The sequence below is a fragment of the Xyrauchen texanus genome, chromosome 6 (genome assembly GCF_025860055.1).
Source record: "Xyrauchen texanus isolate HMW12.3.18 chromosome 6, RBS_HiC_50CHRs, whole genome shotgun sequence".
Taxonomy (NCBI): domain Eukaryota; kingdom Metazoa; phylum Chordata; class Actinopteri; order Cypriniformes; family Catostomidae; genus Xyrauchen; species Xyrauchen texanus.
The window spans coordinates 30,502,489-30,526,495 of NC_068281.1; the positions used below are offsets into that span (position 1 = coordinate 30,502,489).

The window sequence follows — 24,007 nt, forward strand, 5'->3', positions numbered from 1 at the left end:
CATACATATAATACATGTGCATAGATAAGAAACTAAAAGTATTAATACTCATTTATTTATTTATATATACACTTTTTATTGCTTATTGTTTTATTTATGTATTTATTTTAGGTCAGTTTGGTCTACCAGTTTGTTGTTTATGTGTTCTTATCTCAAATAAACTCATAAACTAATTACTATACTTCACTGAAGGCTTGTTTCAGTGATCAAATTATTAAAAATGATTGTGTAAAGCGATATGGTCCATCTATGAACTATACAATTTTGTACCATAATACATTTTATGTTTGAAATTTAAAATCTGTTCTGCTGCTTTCAGGGTCAGCTGTGGTAATAACATTGTGCACTTTCACTGGAGCTCACAATTACTCAATTAGCACAGACTTGTATGATGAATGCCTTAACATCCCTAGTTCAAACCAATGGCCCGCTCTTCCTGTGACACAATATTGGATTGGCCCTGTGGCTTTACAAGGCAGGACCTCATTAGTGAGCGGTCTAACATAACCTTTATGTTGAAGTGTCTGTGATGCCACCTCGATGGCAATGCTCTAATCAACATGGATTAATATTAGGGAGCAGCAGCAGGAGAATCCAGTGGAAGGTCTGACCCTCTTTATCATCATTAAGATACGGAGTGTTGTCTATATCTGGGCATGTAAGTCCTGTAATCTGACAGATGGAGAAATCAATGGTACTGTGTGTCACATTTGCAGGTGGCAGTTCTCTCCTCTAATTTACAACATCCGGTCCTCTAATCTGATTGGACAAGTGCTGTTATTACAGTTCTGTTGTAACATTTTTGTTATGGTCTTTTTTATCTGTCATACTTGTTTTCATTTCATTAATACTGAGGCTACATTCAGGGGTATATAGCATCCAATATAATGGCACATACAGTATACATCTTGTATAATACATTTTTGACTCAAGTCAACACTCGTGAAGTGTAAGTCAACACAAAGTGAAAACTTTACCTGTCAGTCAACTGCTGCAATAAAACTTGATTTTTAAACTCTGGTTACAGTACATGTGGCTAGAAAATAACACATTTTAAAAGTGCATACACTAATGTATACAGACAGACTTCATGGAACTTCAGTGTGCCTTGATATCAAGCACAGTAGCTCAGATAAAATTAATGAGAATTCTGCTCTAAATGTAATTGGCAGAAATAGTAAGAAATTGGCAGATTTTTTTCATGCTTTCTAATTGTTCTTATACTTTTTGCACTTTATTATCATGCAGTAACACAGTGGCATTCTGCAATGATTGATGTATGCAGTCATGAAATCAGAGACACTCAGCTCAATCCGAACAAATGTGGTCAAAAGAGATGCAAATACGATCAGGTGTAAATGGTGATGGCGCCTGTCCACTTGTGATTGGATTGCCCAAAACGCATCTTAATACCTGGCAATAAACAGGAACAGGGCACACACACTGCTGGAGTGAGAGAGAGAGAGTGCAATCAAAACTTATGCACTGGGTTTAAATGATTTTCTAGTTTTTTTTTTTTTTATCTGTCAAAATAACAGACAGCATTTGAAATTACCCATCAAAATGTCAAAAAATCTGTAAATGACAAAGAATATTCGGTTAACACAACCCCTGCATACATGTATTATAACACTGATAACTGTGCAAGCTTAACATTCTCATGTGTAATTTTCACACAGGTGAGGAATGATGTTTCAATAACATGTCGCAATAGGCTTATAGTGGGTATATGTAAACATTCCGTCTCACTAAACACTCCTATCCGTGTGGAATAATACAGTCCAAACAGTCTTTGCTCATCACAACATCTTCACTCCAATCTCCCTGCGAATGAGCATTACTGGACTAAATAAACAAGGGAAACAAATTCTGACCCAACAACAAAGAGTAGAAAATGAATTTGATGAGAGGAAGCATCACAGTCTGTGTCAGTTCTTCCACTGATAGCTGTGATGGGGTCAAATTATTACACAAATCAGAATATTTCATCCCACCAGTCTTTAGATATTATGCATCCTTTATAATTGTATTCAGGCGCTGTTGCAACCTGAAACAAAACAAGATTTATGACAGTTGCAGGTAATCAAACATGCATACAAGAAGGAAATTATTGACAGTCTCCTCAAAGTTCATAGTTGATTGTCATCTGTGCTATAGCTCAGAGGTGTGCTGAATGTTAATGCAAGAGCTGATCTGAAACACAGTGGTGCAGTGCAGACACAGAGACATGAAAAATGCATGGAACTCTGTGTCTCCAAGTCCACTCATCGGAATTCCACTACCTTTCCAACTGGCCAACAAGCAGGAATATCAATTACATTTGCAATTTGGGTAGTAGTGAGTGAGTGGGAAACCACAGAGCTCCCTTGAGACAAACTGCTCTGAATTCACACAGAACTCAGCACTGAGCTGTCACTTCAGGAATGAGGAAAATGCCTACCTTGGTGTGTTAATGGAGAATGGAGACAGGCGGGAGTCTATTCACTGAAGAATATATTTATTACTGTTCATTTACTGTTTATTACAAACATTTTAGTGTGTGCTCCTCCCATGATCCACTTTAAATGAGAGCCACTGACTTATGGGAAACTTGTTACTATGCTGCAAATATAATAATAATTATTATTTTCTTAGTAAAATAAAGGCATCTAAGCATCCTTAAAGCAAGATAAATTTACTTGTGAAGCAAATTAGGTTTCAGAGAATTCATCTTGAATTAAGTTAAATTAAGTTAAGGTAAATAGTGTTTTTTCTTGTTTTAAGCATATATATATACATTTTGTTAGATATATGCTTAAAACAAGAAAAAAATATTTGCCAATAGAACTGTTCAGTCTTAAAACCAGGAAGAGAATTAGCATTTTCGAGCCATGAGTTTTTTTTTTTTTTGTGGATTTATGAGTAAAATATGGTCTGTGGTAAATATAACTTTAATATATGTGGTTGTTTTGTTTTAGAACTTAAATTACACACTTTAATACCCTGAACATGAATTTTGAAGCCGCATTGAAACAAATTTTTATTTTTTTCCAAATTCACATTTGAGGCATACAAGTATGTTGTGAAACAAAATATCCACATACTGTATATTTAAGTCATGTTGACCACAGACCTAAGTTTGTTCATAAATCCAAATCAAACAAAAAACATAGGAAATTCTCGAGGGAATCAATTTCGAATTAGACTTCCATGTTCGCTCACAAATTCACATCATGGCAGAAGAGATTTATGGAGTAAGAAAAAAAACTAATTGGGATAAATCACTCAAAACTTCTAGTGTTCATTTGCTTAACCACATGAATACCTTTATTCCATTATAAACACAAAAGGATTTGTTAGGCACAATGACAGCCTCAGTCACTCACTATTCACTTTCATTGTATGGTAAAAAAAATATGCAATGAAAGTAAATGGTGACTGAGACTAACATTCTGCTTAACATCATCTGTTGTCTTTCACAGAGAGAAGAAAGTTTTCCAGGTTTGAGCAAATGATGGGTGAGCAAATGATGACAGAATTTTCTTTTTTTTTTTGTGAAATATCCCTTTGATTCAAGATATATTCTCTGAAAACACAACTTATTATCTTTGCAATCTTGCTTCTGAAGTAAATGTATCTTGTTTTAAGATTGTTTAGATATTTTTACTGATTTGCAGTGTACTAGCCTTCAGCATAGTTAACAGACCCAGTATCTTCCTCTCTGTTTATTTCAGGAAAACCCATATATGTGTAATAATGAATGTGATGCTGAAACAGAGGAGCTGGCCCACCCACCCGAGCTTATGTTTGACTCTGAGGGACGAAACCCAACAACATTCTGGCAGACAACCTCATGGAAGAAATACCCAAAGCCCCTTCAAGTCAACATCACACTCTCCTGGAACAAAACAATTGAACTGACTGATGACATTGTCCTAACCTTTGAGTCTGGGCGACCAGAGCAAATGGTGCTGGAGAAGTCACTGGATTACGGTCGTACGTGGCAGCCATACCAGTTTTATGCTGCTGATTGCTTGGATGCCTTTACGATGGAGCCAAAAGCAGTGCATCAACTTACCCAAAGTATCATGCTAGAGATCATCTGCACTGAAGCCTATTCAACAGGCTATGTGTGGAAGTATGACAAGACTGTACGCTTTGAGATCAAAGACCGCTTTGCCCTGCTTGCAGGCCCAAGGCTGCACAACATGGCTTCTCTGTATGGACAACTGGACACCACTAAGAACCTGAGGGATTTCTTCACCCTCACTGACCTACGCATCAGACTTCTACGGCCGGCCACTGGAGCCACAATGGTGGATGAGAACAACCTCTCTAGATACTTCTATGCCATCTCGGACATCAAAGTTCAGGGCAGGTAAGTTAATGCCTCTATGGGACTGAATTGTAATTAACATACCATGCCAATGATGTGATATAATGGACAACTATAAATATCCAAAACTTGTGAAATACAGACAACACAAAGGGGGGAATTCACTAAGAATGAATTTCACCAACCGATAACACCAATTACTGTATTTGCATCCATTATATGTGTTATTTTATTACCCAATTCACTAAAAGAGTCACGCAAATCAGGTAACAGCACAAACGCACCCTGGTTCTGAGTGCAAGGTCAGTGAAAATGCAGCAGACTACTGCAATTTTCCACTCTTTACTGGGACTCTACTGCATCACTCCACCAGTGATCTTTTTAAAATGCCAAAAGTATCTCGATACAGCATACTGTGTGTCCGGTTGTAATGTTCTTATTCATCATTTGATCATTTACACTAGCATGATCAAAACAAATTAGCACAAACAGTTCTTTTTAATAAAACTCTATATGCCAGCTGCTTTCCATGGATGGTAATAGCGCTCACTGTGTGATCGAGGTACAATTATTGAATAAGTCACTATAAAACTATATAAGCCTAACTCAGATAGAAGGAGATGTGGTATTGCTGATTTGCATTGAACTCTCAATTTTTGGTAGGTCAGTCATTCACTACTCTAAAACTAAGTAAAGCTGGATAGAGGGTAATTGCAATAAAGAATAAAATGGACCTAATTCAGCTTTTAAAAAAGGGAAAGAAGTGTGGCATGCATTATAATATATTCACAAGTCAAATGATGGCACAATAAAAACAAAAACACCAGCAGCTGTTCTCCAATTTGGGGCGGAATGGCTCATACGCAGTTGGTTTATGTGAGAATAACTTGGTACATAATGGTGCGTTTGATAGGTCCCCTGTGAATGTAAATGAACAGTTCTAAATTAGGATTCTCAGGACTGCAGTTGTAGATTAGGACAATTAGAGGGTGAGCTAATTGGACAGAGACTAATCTACAAATTAAGACCATTTACTGTTGGTTATATAATAACCACTAGGAACACATCACCATGCAAGTGTGCCTGTTGGGTGACATTAATAAGACTTTGCTTCTGTAATGAATACTGATGGTATTTTATGTAGATGGTAGCACATGATGTGTGATTCTTCAGGTTGTACATCTTATAGAGTTTAGAACACACTGAGGCTGATAAATATTCATTTGAAGACCCATTTCACAATATCGAACAGTTTCTATAGTTCAGTCTGCATTATGCACACCACAGTACACAATACTCACGTATCCTTCCTCACATGTCAGAGAATTGTTTGGTTTTTGAGTTGAATCTGAAGTTGTGCTCAGGAAATCATGCACATGAACCATCACTCAGGCATGAAATATAAAACAAAAACAATACAAAAATGTTTGACATTTGGCATTACTTGATGCAGACAGTTACAAATAGTGTCAACAATGAAATATCACAAATATCTAAGAGCCTTATTCATGAAGCACAGACAGACACATAGACAAATTGCACAGACAAATTTCTGTGAAAATTGTTCATTAAAGCAGTTCTTACGCAATTATCACATTGAATTGAAATGGCCTCTAGTGCATTTTAAGTGACATGCCACATACAAATTTTACTTTTATCTAAAACCAATTACAAATGTCAGTTGAAAGACATAAGAACATCCATATTCATTAATAAAAAAATAACGTGAAAAATAGTAACATGATTTTGAATGCTATTAGCTAGGAAATTTAAAAAAGTGGTCCAGATCAATTGTCAGCTTTGAGCAGGTATAAATTATTAATATTTTTGTGTGATGACAGAAAATAACACCTACAAATTTATTTTTAAAGACCCTCTCCCTCCTTTTTATAAATGTAAAATAGAGCAAAAAGGAGATGCTATATGTCTTTAATGAAGGGTTACTGTTGTAGGGCTGTTGATGTGTTGAGAGGCTGAGAGAAGAGGGAGGTTTGAAGGGTGGAGGGCATGGTGCTTGGAAGGGCCTCCACCTACAGTCCCCTAATGAACTTGTTCAATGCAGTCTTGTCTAAATGATCACCACAGGAAATTGTGGGTTCATTAAAATCTGTGATTCAGTTATCATACTTCAAAAATAGTATTTATGTCTCAAAATAAGACCATCAGTTTTATACGTGTTACAATTTACACAGACAAAAGCATTCTGAAAGAGTACATTTTCTACGGAGCCCCCGAAGTGACCTGTGCAAAAAAAAAAAAATCAAAGAGACCTTCGAGTGCGCACGAGAATCTTTCGCGTGCCCACGAGAAACCGTTAGTGTGCGCACGCGTTACAGTTTCCGGTGTGTATAGCTCTTTTCCGATTGCATCATTGCCATCATTCATTTACTCAAAGATACCAAGAGCATGGATGCGCATGTATTTATAGAGATATATTGTAAACTTGGCCTTCAATACAAAGACATTACTGTCTATGACATTTGTAATACTGTCATGGCTAAGACACGCTTTGATCTTCCAAAGGACACTAATCATGCAATAGACTTGTACTTGCATTTAACACTAGAACTACCGGAATTCTATAACTACTAGAATGGCCATAGCGGTCATTCTGACCATTCATACTAGACTGTACCAAATGTCATGTCATATTTACATTTGAAACTTCTATTGAGGTTTTAGAATGAAGCTTCTAATGTCTGTCTTCATATTTTATGACATCATCACCCTAAAAAGAAAAAAATCCTCGAACAAAATCCTCAATTTGAATAAAATAGAATAATATGGATCAAATGGAGCATGGAGCGCCAAGCGAACGCAGATAGTCCAACATAATACAGTCTTTTTTTGTAATATATAATAGTGTTAGACTATACAAATACATAGGCCTATATATACATATATATATATATATATTAGCTGCTAGACTGCCCCGGAAGGTGCGTGCCTCGCTTTGTGTCCAGCAAGTTTTTTCACCACAGTGAAAATGGTTTTGAAAGTCTAAACGCCAACAAGCATGGATTGAGGCAGAATATTTCGTTTATTAAGGAAATTATTACATCTATCCTTTTTCAAAACATGTTGACTTTTGGACTTTACAACGCTCTGGAGTTATTGTAAATTGGAAACAATCCTATGCAGCCACCACTGGAATCAAAATCCATGAATAAATGAATCTGTTATATTAATAATAAACACCAGGACACGAAATGTAAATTCTAATGAATGTGAATATGTATTAGTTCATCGACGATCACAGAACTTGCTATTGTAGCTGATTACAGATGCAACTTTGATTATTTATATTAAATTATTTTCTTTGTAAAATAAAAACAAATCAATACAATAGCTTATAAAAACATCTTATTTTATATAAAAAAAAACTTATATTTCTAAAGTTTCTCATGCGCATGCAAAAGTCTCTTTGATTTTTTTTTTTGCACAGGTCACTTCGGTGGCTCCGTAATTTTCAGCTAGCTGTCTTTTTTTTTTTTTAATAAATGTTTATAAATAAATAAAACTCAACACAAAATGACTTCTTTAGGCAACCAAATGTAAGTAGGAAATCTTCCTCTATGTTTCAGCTAACTTTTGTTCATTGGATTTAAGAAATTATAATTCTGATGCACCTACTTCTCTGCAGCACTCTTATTTTACCATTTATTCTTTCCTGGGGCAAATCAAGGGTGAGTATCTCCAATATTGTCCCCTGTCTGTGGGTTTTCAATTCAAAGGATTCCTAAAAATCTCAGACAAAGAGAATAATACTGCATTGGTCTTTTGACCAGGGTTATGTAGTTATTCACTTGGGTGGAGCTAGTCGTTTTGAGGGGACTCATCTTTTTGGCCTCAGAAGTCTCCCTGGGAGCAACCAGACGAGAGAGGTATCGGAAGGAAATGTCTGTTCTTTTGAGGCTCTTCCTATAATGGTCTGTGGAATAACACACAAAGCCTTGAGCAGACCAGAGTAGAGTAGCCAAAAACTGTACCCAAGTAAAAGTACAATTACTTAAACAAAATAATTACTCAAGTAGAAGTAAAAAAAAGTACTAACATAAATAATTACTTGAGTAAGAGTAAGAAAGTATCCAGTTAAAAGGATAACGAGAGTAACGCGTTACTTTCACAAATTACATAATGGATGTTAACTCCCCTATATTCCATTACATAATACACATTTAACAGGTATTACAGAATAATTTGTATTTTTAATATTAATGTAAATTCTGTCATTATTCATCATCATGTTGTTCCCTATCAAAAAGCTACACTTTGATGCTGTGCTGATTTTGCTCATTGGGAACGTCTTTAGGATTGACCACCTGTGAATATGTGTGCAATACGTCAATTAAATTGACCAGAATTTATAGCCTCTGCTGGTGACATCATATAGCAGGGCTATAAATAGATGCATCACAGGTGCATCATCAGGTCTTTTGTCTTCAGACCACTCTGTGTGTGTTGTGCTTCTTAAGCTGTCAGAAATTTATTTTCCACTGTTAGGAATTAGAATTTGTTTGGCAGTGTGCAGAAAACCTTTTCTCCTTTCCAAGAATGAATGTGAAGCAAAGCAAGCAGTGTGTGTTCCCGTGTTTACGCTCTATGGCGGAAACGGACACACACCAGTTTTGTTTTGTGTGTTCGGAGGAATCCTTATACTTCCCGTGTCTTCGTGCCCTCGACATATTCGACTATCATGGGTGCTGAGACATGGGGGTATTCCATGATGCCGCCAGTAGAAGAGACACGTGTGGGTTATCTCTAGCCTGGCTCGGCATCATCTGTTAAGAGACCCACTCTCCCCACAAAGCCGTACAGGGCCACCTTCATGCTTGTGGGAAAAGCTTATCAGGCAGCAGGTCACAGTGTTGTGGGCGTACCAGGCTGATCTGCTGAAGGACATGAGTGCGGGCAGTACGGTCTATGAAGAGGCTTTCGCCGAGCTTCGTCATACCACAGATCTGTCTCTCCGGGCGACCAAACAGATGGCTCGCGTCATTGGCCGGTCTATGGCTGCTTTGGTCAGCACAGAAAGATATTTATGGCTAAACCTTTCGGGCATCAAAGACAGGGACATAGTCTTCTCTCTCAATGCCCTGGTTTCGCCTTCTGGCCTATTTGGTGACACCATGAACACGGTTATCACCAGGTTCCAGGAGGCGAAAAGCCATGAGGAAGCCTTTGGGCAATTCCTCCCTCGCTGCACTCAGCCCAGCCCTGATACTTCTAGAAGGGAGGCTCAAAAACAGAGCGTAGCGAATCGTGTTCCCCCTCGCAAAGTTTGGGGACCGGCTCGTTGCCCTCACCAGTCCCAAAAGCAAGACCTCAGGACTGTCATATCTAAGAAGATAAAGCCCTGACAGTTTTGCACCCAGCCGTGGGGGTAGCCCCCCCTTGGGACGGGTCGTGTGAAACATCCACCTATACCCTCCTGATACCCCCACGAAACCGCTCCTTTCCCGCCGCCTCTGGCATTTCGGGAGTTAGCAGCTTCCAGCTAAATGTTGGGCGTTCCGTTGCTTCCTGCCATAGCCCAGGATGCAGGACACTCGACATCCCCTCAACCGGAAGTGTCAGAATATAGAAAAAAGGGCAAAAACCCATCTCAGAGAACCCATCTCAGTGAGGAAACTACTGCCAGGTGTTTCTATAAGGGCCCTAAGACAAGTAGAAAAAGGCTACAGAACTCAATTCATTCGTCGTCCTCCGCGTTTCAACGGTGTGTTTCCCACTACCGTGAAACCAGAACAAGCGTGTTTACTGTGGGAAGAACTGCAAATCTCCTGGTCAGAGGGGCCATAGAACATGTTGCCCTTCCAGAGAGAGAATCAGGTTACTACAGTGATACTTCCTGGTCCCCAAGTAGGATGGAGGGTTGTGTCCGATTTTAGGCCTTCGAGGCTTGAATCGCTCAGAGGGCGTTCAAGTTGCTAACCATCAAGACAGTCGTGTCTCAAATCCAATATCACGATTGGTTGGTCACGATCAATCTCATGGATGCGCACTTTCATAGAAAGTCTGCCACAACACAGGGAGTTCATGATGTTCGCTTTCGGGGGCGAAGCTTTCCAATATCAGGTTCTTCCATTCGGTATAGCCTTATCACCCCGCACATTCAAGGAATGCATGGATACAGCACTGGCTCCTTTGCGACTCCGGGGCATCCGTATTCTGAATTACATAGACGACTGGCTAATACTAGCACAGTCACAAGAACTGGCATTACAGCACAGGGATATCGTCTTAGCTCATCTTGGCTCAACGTCAAGAAAAGCGTTCTCTCTCCCACTCAGAAAACAACCTATCTGGGGATAGTATGGAATTCTATCACAATGCGGGCACAATTGTCTCCCGCTCGAATCGTGTCAATTCAGAACACCCTGAGCAAAGTCAGGCTAGGCCAAGGTTGCACTGTTCGTCAATATCAACGAATACTAGGTCTCATGGCATCTGCGTCCTCGGTGATCACTTTGGGCCTTCTGCACATGAGACCGTTTCAGTTGTGGCTCAAAGTCAGGTGATTTCATCCAATGACCAGTCCCCTAAGGCTGATAAGGGTTACGCGCCGTGCACTTCGTACCCTTTCTATGTGGTTCAGACCCCGGTTCCTCACTTTGGGTCCCACTTTAGGTGCGTCTTGCCGTCGCAAGTTGCTAATGACAGATGCCTCCCTGACGGGCTGGGGAGCGGTCTTAAGTGGTCGTCCAGCTCAAGAGGAATGGGAGGGTCATCAGTTCGATTGTTACATCAACTCTCTCGAGTTGACGGCTGTATTTCTGGCCCTGAAATACCTCCTCCAGAGGCTGTCATGTCTTGGTGCGTTCGGGCAACACAGCGTTAGCCTCTTGCATAAACCATCAAGGAGGCACGGCAGATTCTCCTTTTGGCCCAGGGCAAGCTCCTGTTAATCAGAGCAGTTTATATCCCTGGATGCCTGAATAGGGAGCAGATTTACTGTCCAGACAGAAAATACAGACGGGGGAGTGGAAACTCCACCCCAAGGTAGTGGAACAAATCTGGTTGAGATTTTACAGAGCAGAAGTGGACCTCTTCACCTCCCAACAGACAGCGCAATGTCCCCTCTACTTCTCTCTGTCACCCAGCCCCCCTGGTTCTGGACACGATGGCACATACATGGCCCAGAATGCGCCTGTATGCATTCCCTCCGTATTCTCTGCTCCCGGAAGTCTTGGCCAGAGTTCGCCAGCAAGGGTCCTGCCTCTTACTGATAGTGCTGTGTTGGCCGAACAGGGTATGGTTCTCAGAGATAATGTCTCTCCTCGACGGCTCGCCTTGGGCGATTCCGGAAAGGAGGGACCTTCTGTCTCAGGCACAGGGGACAATATGTCATCCCCGGTCCGAGCTGTGGAACCTTCATGTTTGGCCCCTGAAAGGTACCAACTGAGGGACACTGGGCTTTCACCTGAAGTTATCGAGACCATTCTAAGTGCTAGGGCTCCAATAAATGCCAATAAATGGGGTGTCTTTGAAAGATGCACATAATGCAGCTCCAGTTAACTGCCAGATTGCTTCAGTTCTGGACTTTCTGCAGGAAAAATTATCAGCAGGCACATGGCCCGCCACTCTCAGGGTTTATGTGGCCGCTCTATTGGCTTGCTATGCCTTGATTGATGGGATGCTGTTGGGGAAACATCCCCTGCTAGCTCGCTTTGTTCTTGGAGCCATGCATTTGAGGCCTCCTGTTAGGACCAGGATCCCTTCATGGGACATAGCAATAGTCCTTGAGGGTCTGGTTGAGACCCCCTTTGAACCTCTAGAGTCAGCGTCTGATAAATTTCTGACTCTCAAGATGGTTTTTCTTATGGCAATTACTTGTCTAAAAATAACTGGAGATATGCAGGCTCTGTCTGTCGTGCCATCCTGCTTAGATTTTGCCCCAGGAATGGCTAAAGCAATATTGCATCCTCATCCTGACTACCTATCTAAGGTTCCTTCCTCGACCGTACATCCGGTCACTCTCGAAGCCTTCTGCTCCCCGCCATTTACAACCCCGGAGCAGGAAAGACTGTGACCAGTCCATGCCCTTCAGACTTATGTCCACAGCACTAGCCAGTGGCGTAAGTCAGGGCAACTATTTGTTTGTCATGGGGGCTGTAACAAAGGGGCGGCCGACACCAAGCAAACTATGTCATATTGGGTGAGGTATGCTATTGCCCTGGCCTATGAAGCACGCTGTCAAGCTTCGCCAGTAGGTATCAGGGCTCACTCTACCAGAGGGGTCACCTCCTCTAAAGCTTTGGCCAGAGCTGTCCTTCTGCAACATGTTTGTAATGCGACAGGGGGGGGACAGGCGCTACATGACTAGCATGGGAGCAAGCCTTTTCTCTCACTATGTCTCTCACATAGGACGTGAAGTGGCTGGGGCTATCTTAAAGCTATGAAACGCATCAGGGAAGGCGTTCTTTCCCGGTCCTATTCTTTCAGGAGGAAAAGACCATGCGGAGGCCACATCCTGCCCAGTCTAGGGGGAGGTAACATGTGGCAAATACACCATGAGTTTATGAAGCCGTACGTGGGAAATGGCGTGGTGGTAGGTCCAGTCTAATGAGGGAGGACTCTACAAGCACAGCGACTGGGGCAGCGGGGCTGCCAAAGGGAAACACGGGTCCGCCGACAGGGTGACTGTACCGTGGGAAATACATCATGGGGAGTTTGCCTGAAAAGGGAACTAAGCCCGTGCAGCCCGACCACAGTACAGAGCACCTGTGACTCGTAGTGGGTCTGGCCGTGAATTGCTCTGCTGAATTCGCCGGCCAGAAGGCTATGGAGTAGAGGAGCGATGCTTAGTGGCTAACCTGGGTTAGAAGGCGCAATGGATCAACTTGGTGAAGGGCGCTGTGTGCAAGTGGAACATCCGGTCGGTTGTGCCGTGTTACCGAGTCCTACTGGCTCGGACCTGACAAAATATGGGACAAGACCGACTCAACCCTGAGATTGTAAAATCTGGCAAAGTTATTAGGTGTTTCCCAGCCTGCTGCTCTGCAGATGTCTGCTAAGGAGGTGCCATGGGCCAGTGCCCATGAGGATGCCACACTTCTCGTAGGGTGTGCTCGAACCTTGCTTGCAGGCTCATGACCTGGTCACTGAAGGGGGAAGAAACAGTGATATTCTGAACTGTTTTTACAATTTAAAAGAACAGTTTTCTATTTGAATATATTGTAAAATGCAATTTGTGATTAAAGCTGAATATTCAGCCTCATTACTGCAGTCTTCAGTGCCTCATGATCCTTCAGAAATCATTATAATATGCTGATTTTCTAATATGGGCATATTTAAAGTGCATTTTACTCATTGAACCTGAACACATATTTTCAAGCACAAGCTTCGTTGATGATAATGAGGCAGCATAAACACTAGTTAAAATATAATCGAAACATTCATATTATTTTTATATCATATTACATATCATATTTATATCATACAGCATACAAATTAAATGCCTGCTTTAGCCGAAACAGCATTTAAATATAACTAAAACTTGCCTATTAGGACATATTTCAAATTTCAATACTCCATTTCAATAGCATGTCAATTAATTTGTAAGTAAAACTAAATTACTTACTCATCCGAAATTGTATCCTCGGCTGGAACAAGTCTCTCTTCAAAATGCAAACATTCATCGGAGTCCCGCTCTTCTTCTGAGGAAAATATTAACTCTTCATCACTATCCAGGAGTTTCTCGCTTGTGTTTCGTGCGGTCTTCCAAATGCACAGAAAAGTGAATGAACTTTGTTTTTAAAGCACAGTTAGGGGTGTTTACCATTTGCATTGATCGTGAGTGTGATCACATTAGGGATAATTAGGGATAATTAGCTGAGACAGGAGAAATTGTACATCACTTTGTTTCATACCGATTACATTGCAGGATAATATTTGTTTTAAATTTGAATTGTTTTTTAAAAGGTGCACTTACTCATTTTTCTCTCATTAAAAAAAGTTTTACACCTAAAGAAATTAATAGTACTTTCAACATATCTGTTTAAAATGATGTACACTCACATCAAATGAAGACTCCAGTCACATCAGTGCTCTAGAAATAGTTTTATTCTACATGGAGTGGGTCACTTAATGGTAGCTGCCATATTGAAATCACATGACCATCTTAATACTACTTTTTATCAAAGTAACCCCCTTATTGTTGAACTTTGTGGTATATTGATACATCAAATTTAACAGATGTGTTTTATGTCTTTAAAAGATATCGAGCATTCATTTGTCATTGCGGTAAGAGGCAACCATGACTGGGTAATGTGGCCTTACCTTGCTTATACTGGGTAAAATGTGCTGTGTACTGCCGAGCTGTGAGGATAAAATGTCTGTTCTTTGCCAGAGAAGGTTCTGAAAATAAATTATTTTGATTTAAGTTCATCAGATGTCTCCAGCCTATGATTTTACCACGAACTTAATTTGTGTTGTGTAACAGACTTTTTTCACTGAATAAATTAATTATAGGTAACAAATATGTTGTTATGTTGTGAAATCAATAACTAATAACTTTTACTTTTGTGTGATCAGTATAAAGTCCAAGATGGTCATACACAAAACTTTATATCAGCTTGCTGAATGTACACTTAACATACCTATCAGCTTAATGAAAGGACAAAACAAGGACTCATGATTTATGAACTACCCTCAAAATCAGCTTACATTCTAAAACATCTCACATTTAATCAAATATATTTTTAGCATACTGCAGTTTTTTCACTCAATTTAAATGTGCATGATCTAAGGAAAGATTATTCAGATGAAGAGCTCCAAAAGTAAAATTCTCAGGGAAAAAAGCTGCATCGCTTTGGCTTATTTTAGTCCCATCTGACTCTCAAGTTGTAGTACTAAAATAAATGCTCAACATGTCAAAGACTGTCAACTTTGCTGTTGATTTCAGAGTATCTTGCAGAAAGATCTACTTAATAGTTCAACTCTTCTGTTTATCCTCATTTTTCTCTCATGTGAAATATGTTCCCTGCACTCAGACTGATGCATAACCATAGCAATGAGATATAGTTATAAAAGTCACAGTTTTACAATTTCATTGAAAAACAAAAAAAACAGCATGAGTTTTTTTCATGCTTTCAGTAGTTCGTAAATTAATGTAAACCTGTTGTGAGGATAGTGAAAACGAATTTAGCTAGCTGTCCCTGGAGGAGGGCTCGAGAATTGACCAGAGCTCGAATACCCCCCAGGACTTGTAGAATTAATGATGAGAGGATGGAGGACATTGGGTGGATGGAGGGATGCCGGAAGAGTCATCACCGCCATGGAGGTAAGCAGCTGTTTATATATGCTTACTCTGGCGATGAGATTAGTCGGATTAAATGAACATGCTCCTCCCGAACTTTGTTATGAAACTCCATATGTATAATTCAGGCAGTTTGCAGTTCTATTAAAAGTGTCAATCAATCTTTGTGCACAACAGTGCAAATGAATGGAAAATAATGTCTGTTAATATGGAGACTGTCCAGCTCACATGAGGTTCGATTTAGCATGTCATAGGCTGAGCTTTTGTGTACAGATGTTTGTCACAGCTGACCATGTTTCCTGCCAATCATTCTTGATTCAAATGTAAGATGTTTAATTAGCTCTAATGAGAAGCTTTGCTGCAGTCATCAATAATAAACGAGCAATGGAAGAAAAACATCAAGATAAACTCTCCCTTGAGGTACTGCACTAAACTTCAATATCAACACATTCTGCTCTCAAAAATAACACTACATTATTCATTTATCCCAGCTTTGGAGCTAATATTATTTGAATGTTTATTTGATAACTGAACTTAAGTGAACATAAATATAGACACATAATCTAATTTAAGAAAAAAGACTGAACTGACCAAAGTAGACTAAAAGACAGAGTCATGGTGATTTTTTATTTTATTTTTATCATTATAATCACCCAACATTTTTCCACATACTCCATGTCCCCACTTCACTGTTTATCTAAGCAGCTTTCAAGATGAGGAAGAGGTTGTGTTTGATCAAAGTGGGGATGGGGCTAATGAGTCCCTTATTAGCATAATATTCATGCAGATCGGTGTAACTGCTCCATAATAGGCCTTGTCGTTGTAACAAATTGCAGGCATAGCTCCCAGGAACCAGATGCCCCAAATTCAAATCGGATTTGGTCGCAGTGGAATAATCGGAGTAGGCGAATAACGCTGTGATGAATTCCTAATATTTATCGGGAAATCTGGCGAGCCCCTCTGGGGTCGACAACATTTTGAGGTGCGACACAAACAAACACAAAATTTGCCTTAGATGTATTACATTCCACCCAGATGAGGGAGGAAATTGGCCACCACGCAGAGTCAGTCAGTCTTAATAGGAATCCTCATTTCAACAGCATCACAGTAGTGAATAATGTGGCCTTTATTGTGAGGGTTATTATTGAAGTTTCAATAAACCCAAGGCACAGGACATGTCAAAAGGCAATTTTGATTCTTCCACTTTGCATTTATAATATCATGCAAAGCAGAACAAAGGAACAACATAGGCTTAGTTGCTGTTATGTTGGGTGACAGCTCTACATAGTTGGCAATTTCCTAAACTAAACTTATAAACCATACAAAACATGGATGTATATCAGAACAATTCAAGTGCTTGTTTTAAATTTTTACTTTTCCATCTGTACATTTACAATTCCTCTTCTCCCATCACCACTTGCCTGTGATCTGTTTACCTCTTTGCTCAGTGATACAGGCCACATCACTGTTATCTCTCAACCAAAACTGTTTGGGCAGATGTTGAGAACAAAGCAGGTTCTTCAAAAACTAGGTTGGTTAACATACAAAATGAGTGAACATTCAGCTGCTCCTGTGAAGTTTAGGAAGATGGACAGGTCAGGGGTTTTCGTTTCCCTTTGTGATGAGATTAATGTCAGATGTCTCTGTGCCTCCACTATAGTTAACATACACAGGTCTCAGTCTGCTTCTCACTGCAAAGACATCTAAGAGTCTTCTCATCCTCTAGGCCTGAAGGTAGTGGAGTTTTTCAAGGGTCATACGGCAAGAGCAGAACTGTGACTTTTCCTTAAAACTATTAAAAGATATCTAATATTTGTAAGCAATATCACATGGGTGTTGTTGTGCTAAATATAAACATGGCTATGATTAGTCAACATGGCTGATGCTTACAATAGCACATTTGCGAGTGTGGTATTGCTTTCAGTTCTATAAACAATATAAATGTAAATGTTAGACAGAATATGGCCAGTTATTTTGTATAATTTGAATATTCTTTATCAACCATTGTGTGTTGGCAAGCAACATTGCAAACACAGGCAAGTGGAGTGATACAAACAGTGAAGCCTTCCAATGTAATACTCAATATCAGCACGGTTGGAACTTCGCCTGTCCCATAAGATTCAAGGACCAAAACTAACTCGTGTGCAATAATGACCTTGTAACGTAGTTCAATGGAAAGGAGGAGGCGAGATCCAGCTTGGCAATATAAATTATATTTCAATTATAAACTTAAACAAAAGACAACAACACACACATGACGGACATGTCCGTAAACGATCTCTCTCTCCCGTACCATCCTCCGCAGTCGGCCTTTATCCCTCTTGGAGGCTTGTTTAGCCTGATCCCGGCCCCGCCCTCCTCCCTGCCACATTCCTCCCTCGTTCTCTCAGGCTGGGGAGCCCCCGGCATGACGTATACCCCCCCCCTTCCGTCTACCTGGACGAGGGAGGTGACAAGGGGACAGCCATGGGGAACTCCGAGGGTGGAGCCGAGGTAGGCGGAGCCATGGAAGTTTCTGGTAGCGGAGCCATGGAGGGCGGAGCCGTGGAAGACCCAGGTGGCAGAGCCATGGGTGGCTCAGGAGGTGGAACCGTAGAAGGCTCTGGAGTCTGAGCCGTGGGAGGCTCAGGAGGCCTGGGAGGCTCGGGAGGCGGATGCTAATGGTGCGATGATTTACAGCTGCTAGTCTTCCCGCTAGGAATACGCTGCACTTACATTTCCTGTGAAGACATACAATCAAATTCAAACATTTAAAATCGTCAAGATTCGTACGACTTTCCTAAATTTGGCTAATTCGTATGATACTGTGTGACTGCACTTATTTGAATTTCCAAGACTTTCACTACAGCCAATGATGTAGCTGGACATCGTTTCCATCCAATACGCAACAATTTCTTGCTTCTGTCACACACAACAGCTTCCTATCATGTTTACACTCTCAACTGATTGGTTAAGTTTAGATAAGGGGTTTGGGCAAAGCCATAATAATAATAATAAATATGTCCTTTACACCTCGTGCTTCTCACACTTACTTCCACATTAGACATCTGGGAATTTACACGTGATGAAGTTGTATGAGATCAGGTTGTTTTGACAGTGTTGCTAAGTCATGCCCATCTTTATATTAAAACATATAAAAAGGTGGGTCATTTTTATTTTTTATTAGATGACATTGCTCAGGTTCAACCTAACTCTCTTTGAAAAAATCATGAATATGATTTATGAAGTACATCTCATAGACAATGATGCTCAGCAGTCATGTCTTCAGAGAGAAAAAGCTCAATGCAAGTGTTCCCTGAATCATAACAGAAGGGTGGAGAGTGGAGTTAAATGAGTCACTGAGTGGTGCCACTCTTAGATAATAGCCAAAATCCACTGTCAGGGAGCAAGGAGAAAAAAGGCCAATAAAGAATGATTAAATGGATTTTTATCTCTATGCCCCCCAGCAAAAGCATCACATCCCTCGCCATTGCACTACAGATACAGTGAACTTTGTGACATCGCTTTGATGATCCTTTTTCGACTAGTTTTTAATTAACCCGAGGGTCAGCTCTCAAAGCACTTTACTTTAGGGAATTTTATTATCTAGATGAATGGCGGTTAGATACATCCACAGATTCGAAATATGGAAACAATTTAATTGATGACCATTTATGAGACTCAATAGAGGATGTCCAAGCGATGAATACAGGTAGATGCACCTCCATAATGCTGAAAATAAAAAAGAGCCTATTAATTTCCAAAAACATACACAAGTTACTGTGACAGGGTGGAGGGCGGGGCCGGGTTGTGATGCTACACACCCAGCCTCTAATCAGGCTAATCAAACCTCAGAGAGGGATAAAGGCCAACTGGAGACTGCAGTGGGACAGAGTGAGAGATTTTCAGGCAGCAGTCCATCACCTTTGTGTGTTTGTCTTTTTCTTTAAGTTCCTCATTAAAATATTATTTATATTGTCAAGCCGGTTCTCGCCTCCTCCTCTATTCTTTATAAGTGTTCTGCACAATTATAAAGAATACTCCTATTTCACGTGTTCTCATGTCTACCTAGCCCCTTAAAGTGGAAGTGGTAAACTGATCATTACGTATAAACAAATTTAGCTTGCTGTCCGTAAAGGAGGGGCTCGAACATGAGGGACGTGAGCATGCGGCTCGGCTCGAGCTCTAAGTACCCCCCCTTCTGAACTCATCTGAAAAAGTCTTAAATTCAGTCTTCCAAAATGTAAGGTCATAAAAAGTCTTAAAATCATAAATGATACAACAAAAGTCTTAATATTTATTTAAAGAGGTCTTCAATTTGGTGCCGGAAAGACTGGAATCGTGAAATGACCTAATGTGATTATCAAATTTCAAAAGAATATTATTTAATTAAATAAATGCATGCACTGCGTCCTTCAAAGTGAAAATGTGGCACTGTATTTTCTCCAAGCACACAGGGGCTTGTGAGTGTTTTCAGCTGTTGCAGAACAGGTCACAAACATTAAGCAATATCGTAAATTTATGACAAGCTATCACTAAAGATCAACTGTAGATGATGATATAATGTTGATGAAATATAACGTCTAGGTTACTATTGTAACCTCCGTTTCCTGATAGAGAGAACGCGACCTTTTGTCGAAGAAGCAACAATAGAGGCTCTCTTGATAGCCTTGCACATCTCTGAACTTGAGAAAAGGCCAATGAGAAATTGGCAGACAGAATTTGCATGTCCCGCCCCGGACATACGGGTATAAAGGCAGGGAAATGCGTCTGTCCATTTAGGATTTTGCCCTGAGGAACCGAGATTGAGGTTCGGCCATAACAGTGGCTCGGTTCAGCGTCGTGGTTGGAAGGACACAATGTCTCATTCCCTCCATCAGGGAACGGAGTTTACAATAGTAACCTAGACATTCCCTGTCTGTCACTGACTTCGCCGTTGTGTGGAAGAAGTGACACTAGGGGTCCATATGTAATCACGCCATGCGCTGAACGTGTATGTGCGCGGCTGATGCAGGTGTGCCAAAGCGACAGGCCATGTTAGACTGCACGTACCCTTCCCCAACGCCCCATAAAATTTTCATAATCTTCTGGTTCCCTATACCCTGAAGGGGGGAACAAGGCGACGTGCCAAGCATGGGAGCAAGCCATGCCAACTGTGCCTTTTCTCTCTCTTCGTTTCTCGCATAGAGTTAAAGTGGCTGGGGTCATCTTAACGCTATCACACGCATCGGGGAAGGCGTTCTTTTCCAATTCCTATTATTTCAGGGGGAAAAGACCCCGCGGAGACCACACTTGCCCAGACTAGGGGAGGTAAAGAGTGGTGAAATACATCACATGGATTTTCAGGCCACATGTGGAGAATGGCGCGGTGGTAGATCTGTTGAGAGGGAGGAGTTGCTACAAACACCATGACTGGGGGGCAGCAGGGACTGCCCAAGGGAGACGTGGGTCCGCTCGCAAGGGGACCGTACCACAGAAAATACACACAGGGGGATAAGTCCACATGGGGGCCCGTTCTGTGGAGCACCTATTCCAGTACTGAGTAGTTTCAGTATTCGCTGTTGGTCTGGTCTGGGAACTCCTCCGCTGAATTTGTGGACCAGAGGGCTAGGGAGGAGTCATCCAGGGAGCCGAGTTAGTGGGATCTCCTGGGATGAGAGCACACTTGATCGCCTCAGTAGAGGGGAAAGGTGCTAGATGCAAGCGGCACACCCGGTCAGTTGTTTCAGCGTTACCTAGTTCTACTGGCTCGTTGTAAGGGTATTGGGTGTTGCCCAACCCACTGCTCTGCATATGTCTGCTAGGTGCTAGGTGCCGTTGGCCAGTGCTCATGAGGATGCCACACTTCTCATCAGTTGTGCTCGAACCAAGGGGGAGGCTACGGCCTGGGTGTGATAGGCCAATGCTATGGCGTCAACCACCCAGTGGAAAAGGGAGACAGCGTTCCCTTTCCGGTGTCCACCAAAGCAGACAAAGAGCTGCTCAGAACGTCTAAAGCTCTGCATGCGGTCCACATAAGTACGCAGGGCACATATTGGACACAACAACGAAAGGGCTGGGTCTGCCTCCTCCCGGGGCAGCGCTTGCAGGTTCACTACCTGGTCTCTGAAGGGAGTCGTAGGAACCTTGGGCACGTAGCCCGGTCGCGGTCTTAGGACGATGTGAGTGTCTGCCGGACCGAACTCCAGGCAGGTGTCGCTGCAGGTCCCCAACCCTCTTGATGGAAGCGAGCATGATCAGGAGGGCCATCTTTAGGGAGAGGGCCTTGAGCTTGACTGATTCTAGCGACTTGAAGTGGGATCTCTGAAGGCCCGAGAGGACCACTGAGAGACCCCAGGAGGGGAACAGGCTTGGCCGGGGAGGGTTCAACCTCCGGGCGCCTCTTAGGAACCTGATAATCAAGTCGTGCTTACCCAAAGACTTGCCGACTACTGCGTCGTGGTGGACCGCAATAGCGGCAACATACACCTTCAAGGTGGACAGCCTCCCCTCCAACCTCTCCTGCAGGAATGAGAGCACTAACACGACTGTGCACCTCTGGAAGAACACCAATTCGCGAACAAGCGGCACTTCTGGCGCCACTTCAGAAATCTTCAACAGTGTCGCCGAAGAGACCGAACTGGGAGATAGGTGCGTTGAGGAAGTGTGCTTTGTCCACTTCCCGCATCTTGACCAGGTCCAGCCACAGATGTTGTTCCTGAATGACTAGGGTGGCCATTGCCTGCTCGAGTGTCCGCACTGTGACCTTCGTGGCCCTGAGGGTGAGGCCGGAGTTTTCCAGTCCAGCCCCACTCTGACGGCAGCCCGGGCAAGCATGTCAGCCATCTGGACGTCAGCCTCAGACTGGGCATGCCGACCCGAGGTTGTCAGCCCAATCGAGTCTTCCGCGTCAGACGCCGGAACACTCTCCGATGCAGCGGTGGGCTCATCATCAAGCTCGGGGGGGCTCAAGGGGATAAGCATTCTGGCCGTGAGGCGAGCCACTGTCACCCCGGGCGGAAGTCAACGAGCGTGTGGGGGGCGGGTGGTTCGTGGGGTTTTACCCTGTGTAACCAAGCCTGCTGCCATCCCTAAATTGCCTCCATTGCCAGCCGGGTCATCCTTATTCCCATGGGAAGAAGGAGCGGCTGGAGTGGCGTTCCTTTATAGGAAGGAAAACGTTGCGACCGCAACGTTGCCACGGCAGGGTTCTCGCAGTGAGAACACGAACCATCCACAAACGCTGCCTCAGTGTGATCATGGCCCAGACATACGAGGGAGCACCTGTGACCGTCAGGAGCGGAGAGAACTCGACCGCATCCAGGAACTACACAGGGGCGTACAAAGATGCTTTGTAGAGCCAACAGCATACGCTCTTTTCAGAGATGAAGTGAACCGTCTTATGAATGCAGCTAGCTGATCACACAATCGCTCGGCTCTGAAGAAAAATTCTGAATGGACCCTCCCTTTATACCCATATGTCCGGGGGTGGGAAATGCACATATATTTTAATGATGTTGATCATTGTAGGAGTGCACATTTTATATCCCTTACCTGTTTGAATAAGCAGCTGGAAGCAGTGAAGCAAAAACATTTCAAAATAAGAGTCCCCGGTGTATTTCAAAGTTAACGTGCCTTTAAAGTTAAAAGTTATTCAAAGTTCCATGCTTAAAGTGCATCTGGAATTTAATAAAATTTGGACTCTTGTAGCCTCTGTCTGGCCCTCCCGATCACAGGAAGGAAAGACTAAGAACATTTAATATAGGCTAACAATTAAAAAAAACTCTTGGCAGAATAACTGGCTTTCTTTCAACACATTATCGAATCAGCACAATCCGATATCGGTCAACCTCTTATTTGTATCTATTTTTATAATGGTACATAAACCAGTTTTAATATCATATACTGTCATGAGTATTTTAAACTTGCATACAGTGAAGAAAATAAGTATTTGAACACCCTGCTATTTTGCAAGTTCTCCCACTTAGAAATCATGGAGGGGTCTGAAATTGTCATCGTGGGTGCATGTCCACTGTGAGAGACATAATCTAAAAAAAAAATCCAGAAATCACAATGTATGATTTTTTAACTATTTATTTGTATGATACAGCTGCAAATAAGTATTTGAACACCTGAGAAAATCAATGTTAATATTTGGTACAGTAGCCTTTGTTTGCAATTACAGAGGTCAAACGCTTCCTGTAGTTTTTCACCAGGTTTGCACACACTGCAGGAGGGATTTTGGCCCACTCCTCCACACAGATCTTCTCTAGATCAGTCAGGTTTCTGGGCTGTTGCTGAGAAACACGGAGTTTGAGCTCCCTCCAAAGATTCTCTATAGGGTTTAGGTCTGGAGACTGGCTAGGCCACGCCAGAACCTTGATATGCTTCTTACAGAGCCACTCCTTGGTTATCCTGGCTGTGTGCTTCGGGTCATTGTCATGTTGGAAGACCAAGCCTCGACCCATCTTCAA

At 41.9% G+C, this 24,007-nt stretch overlaps 1 protein-coding gene across 1 annotated transcript in view; it reads left to right on the plus strand.

Annotated features, from left to right (window-relative positions):
* The window catches only part of LOC127645701 (netrin-G1-like), a 65,876-nt gene that overhangs the window by 22,976 nt on the left and 18,893 nt on the right, over positions 1–24,007 (plus strand). The window contains exon 2 of the mRNA XM_052129371.1: positions 3,714–4,357. Coding sequence (XP_051985331.1) covers positions 3,714–4,357 — 644 coding nt within the window. The remainder of the gene's footprint in view (positions 1–3,713; positions 4,358–24,007) is intronic.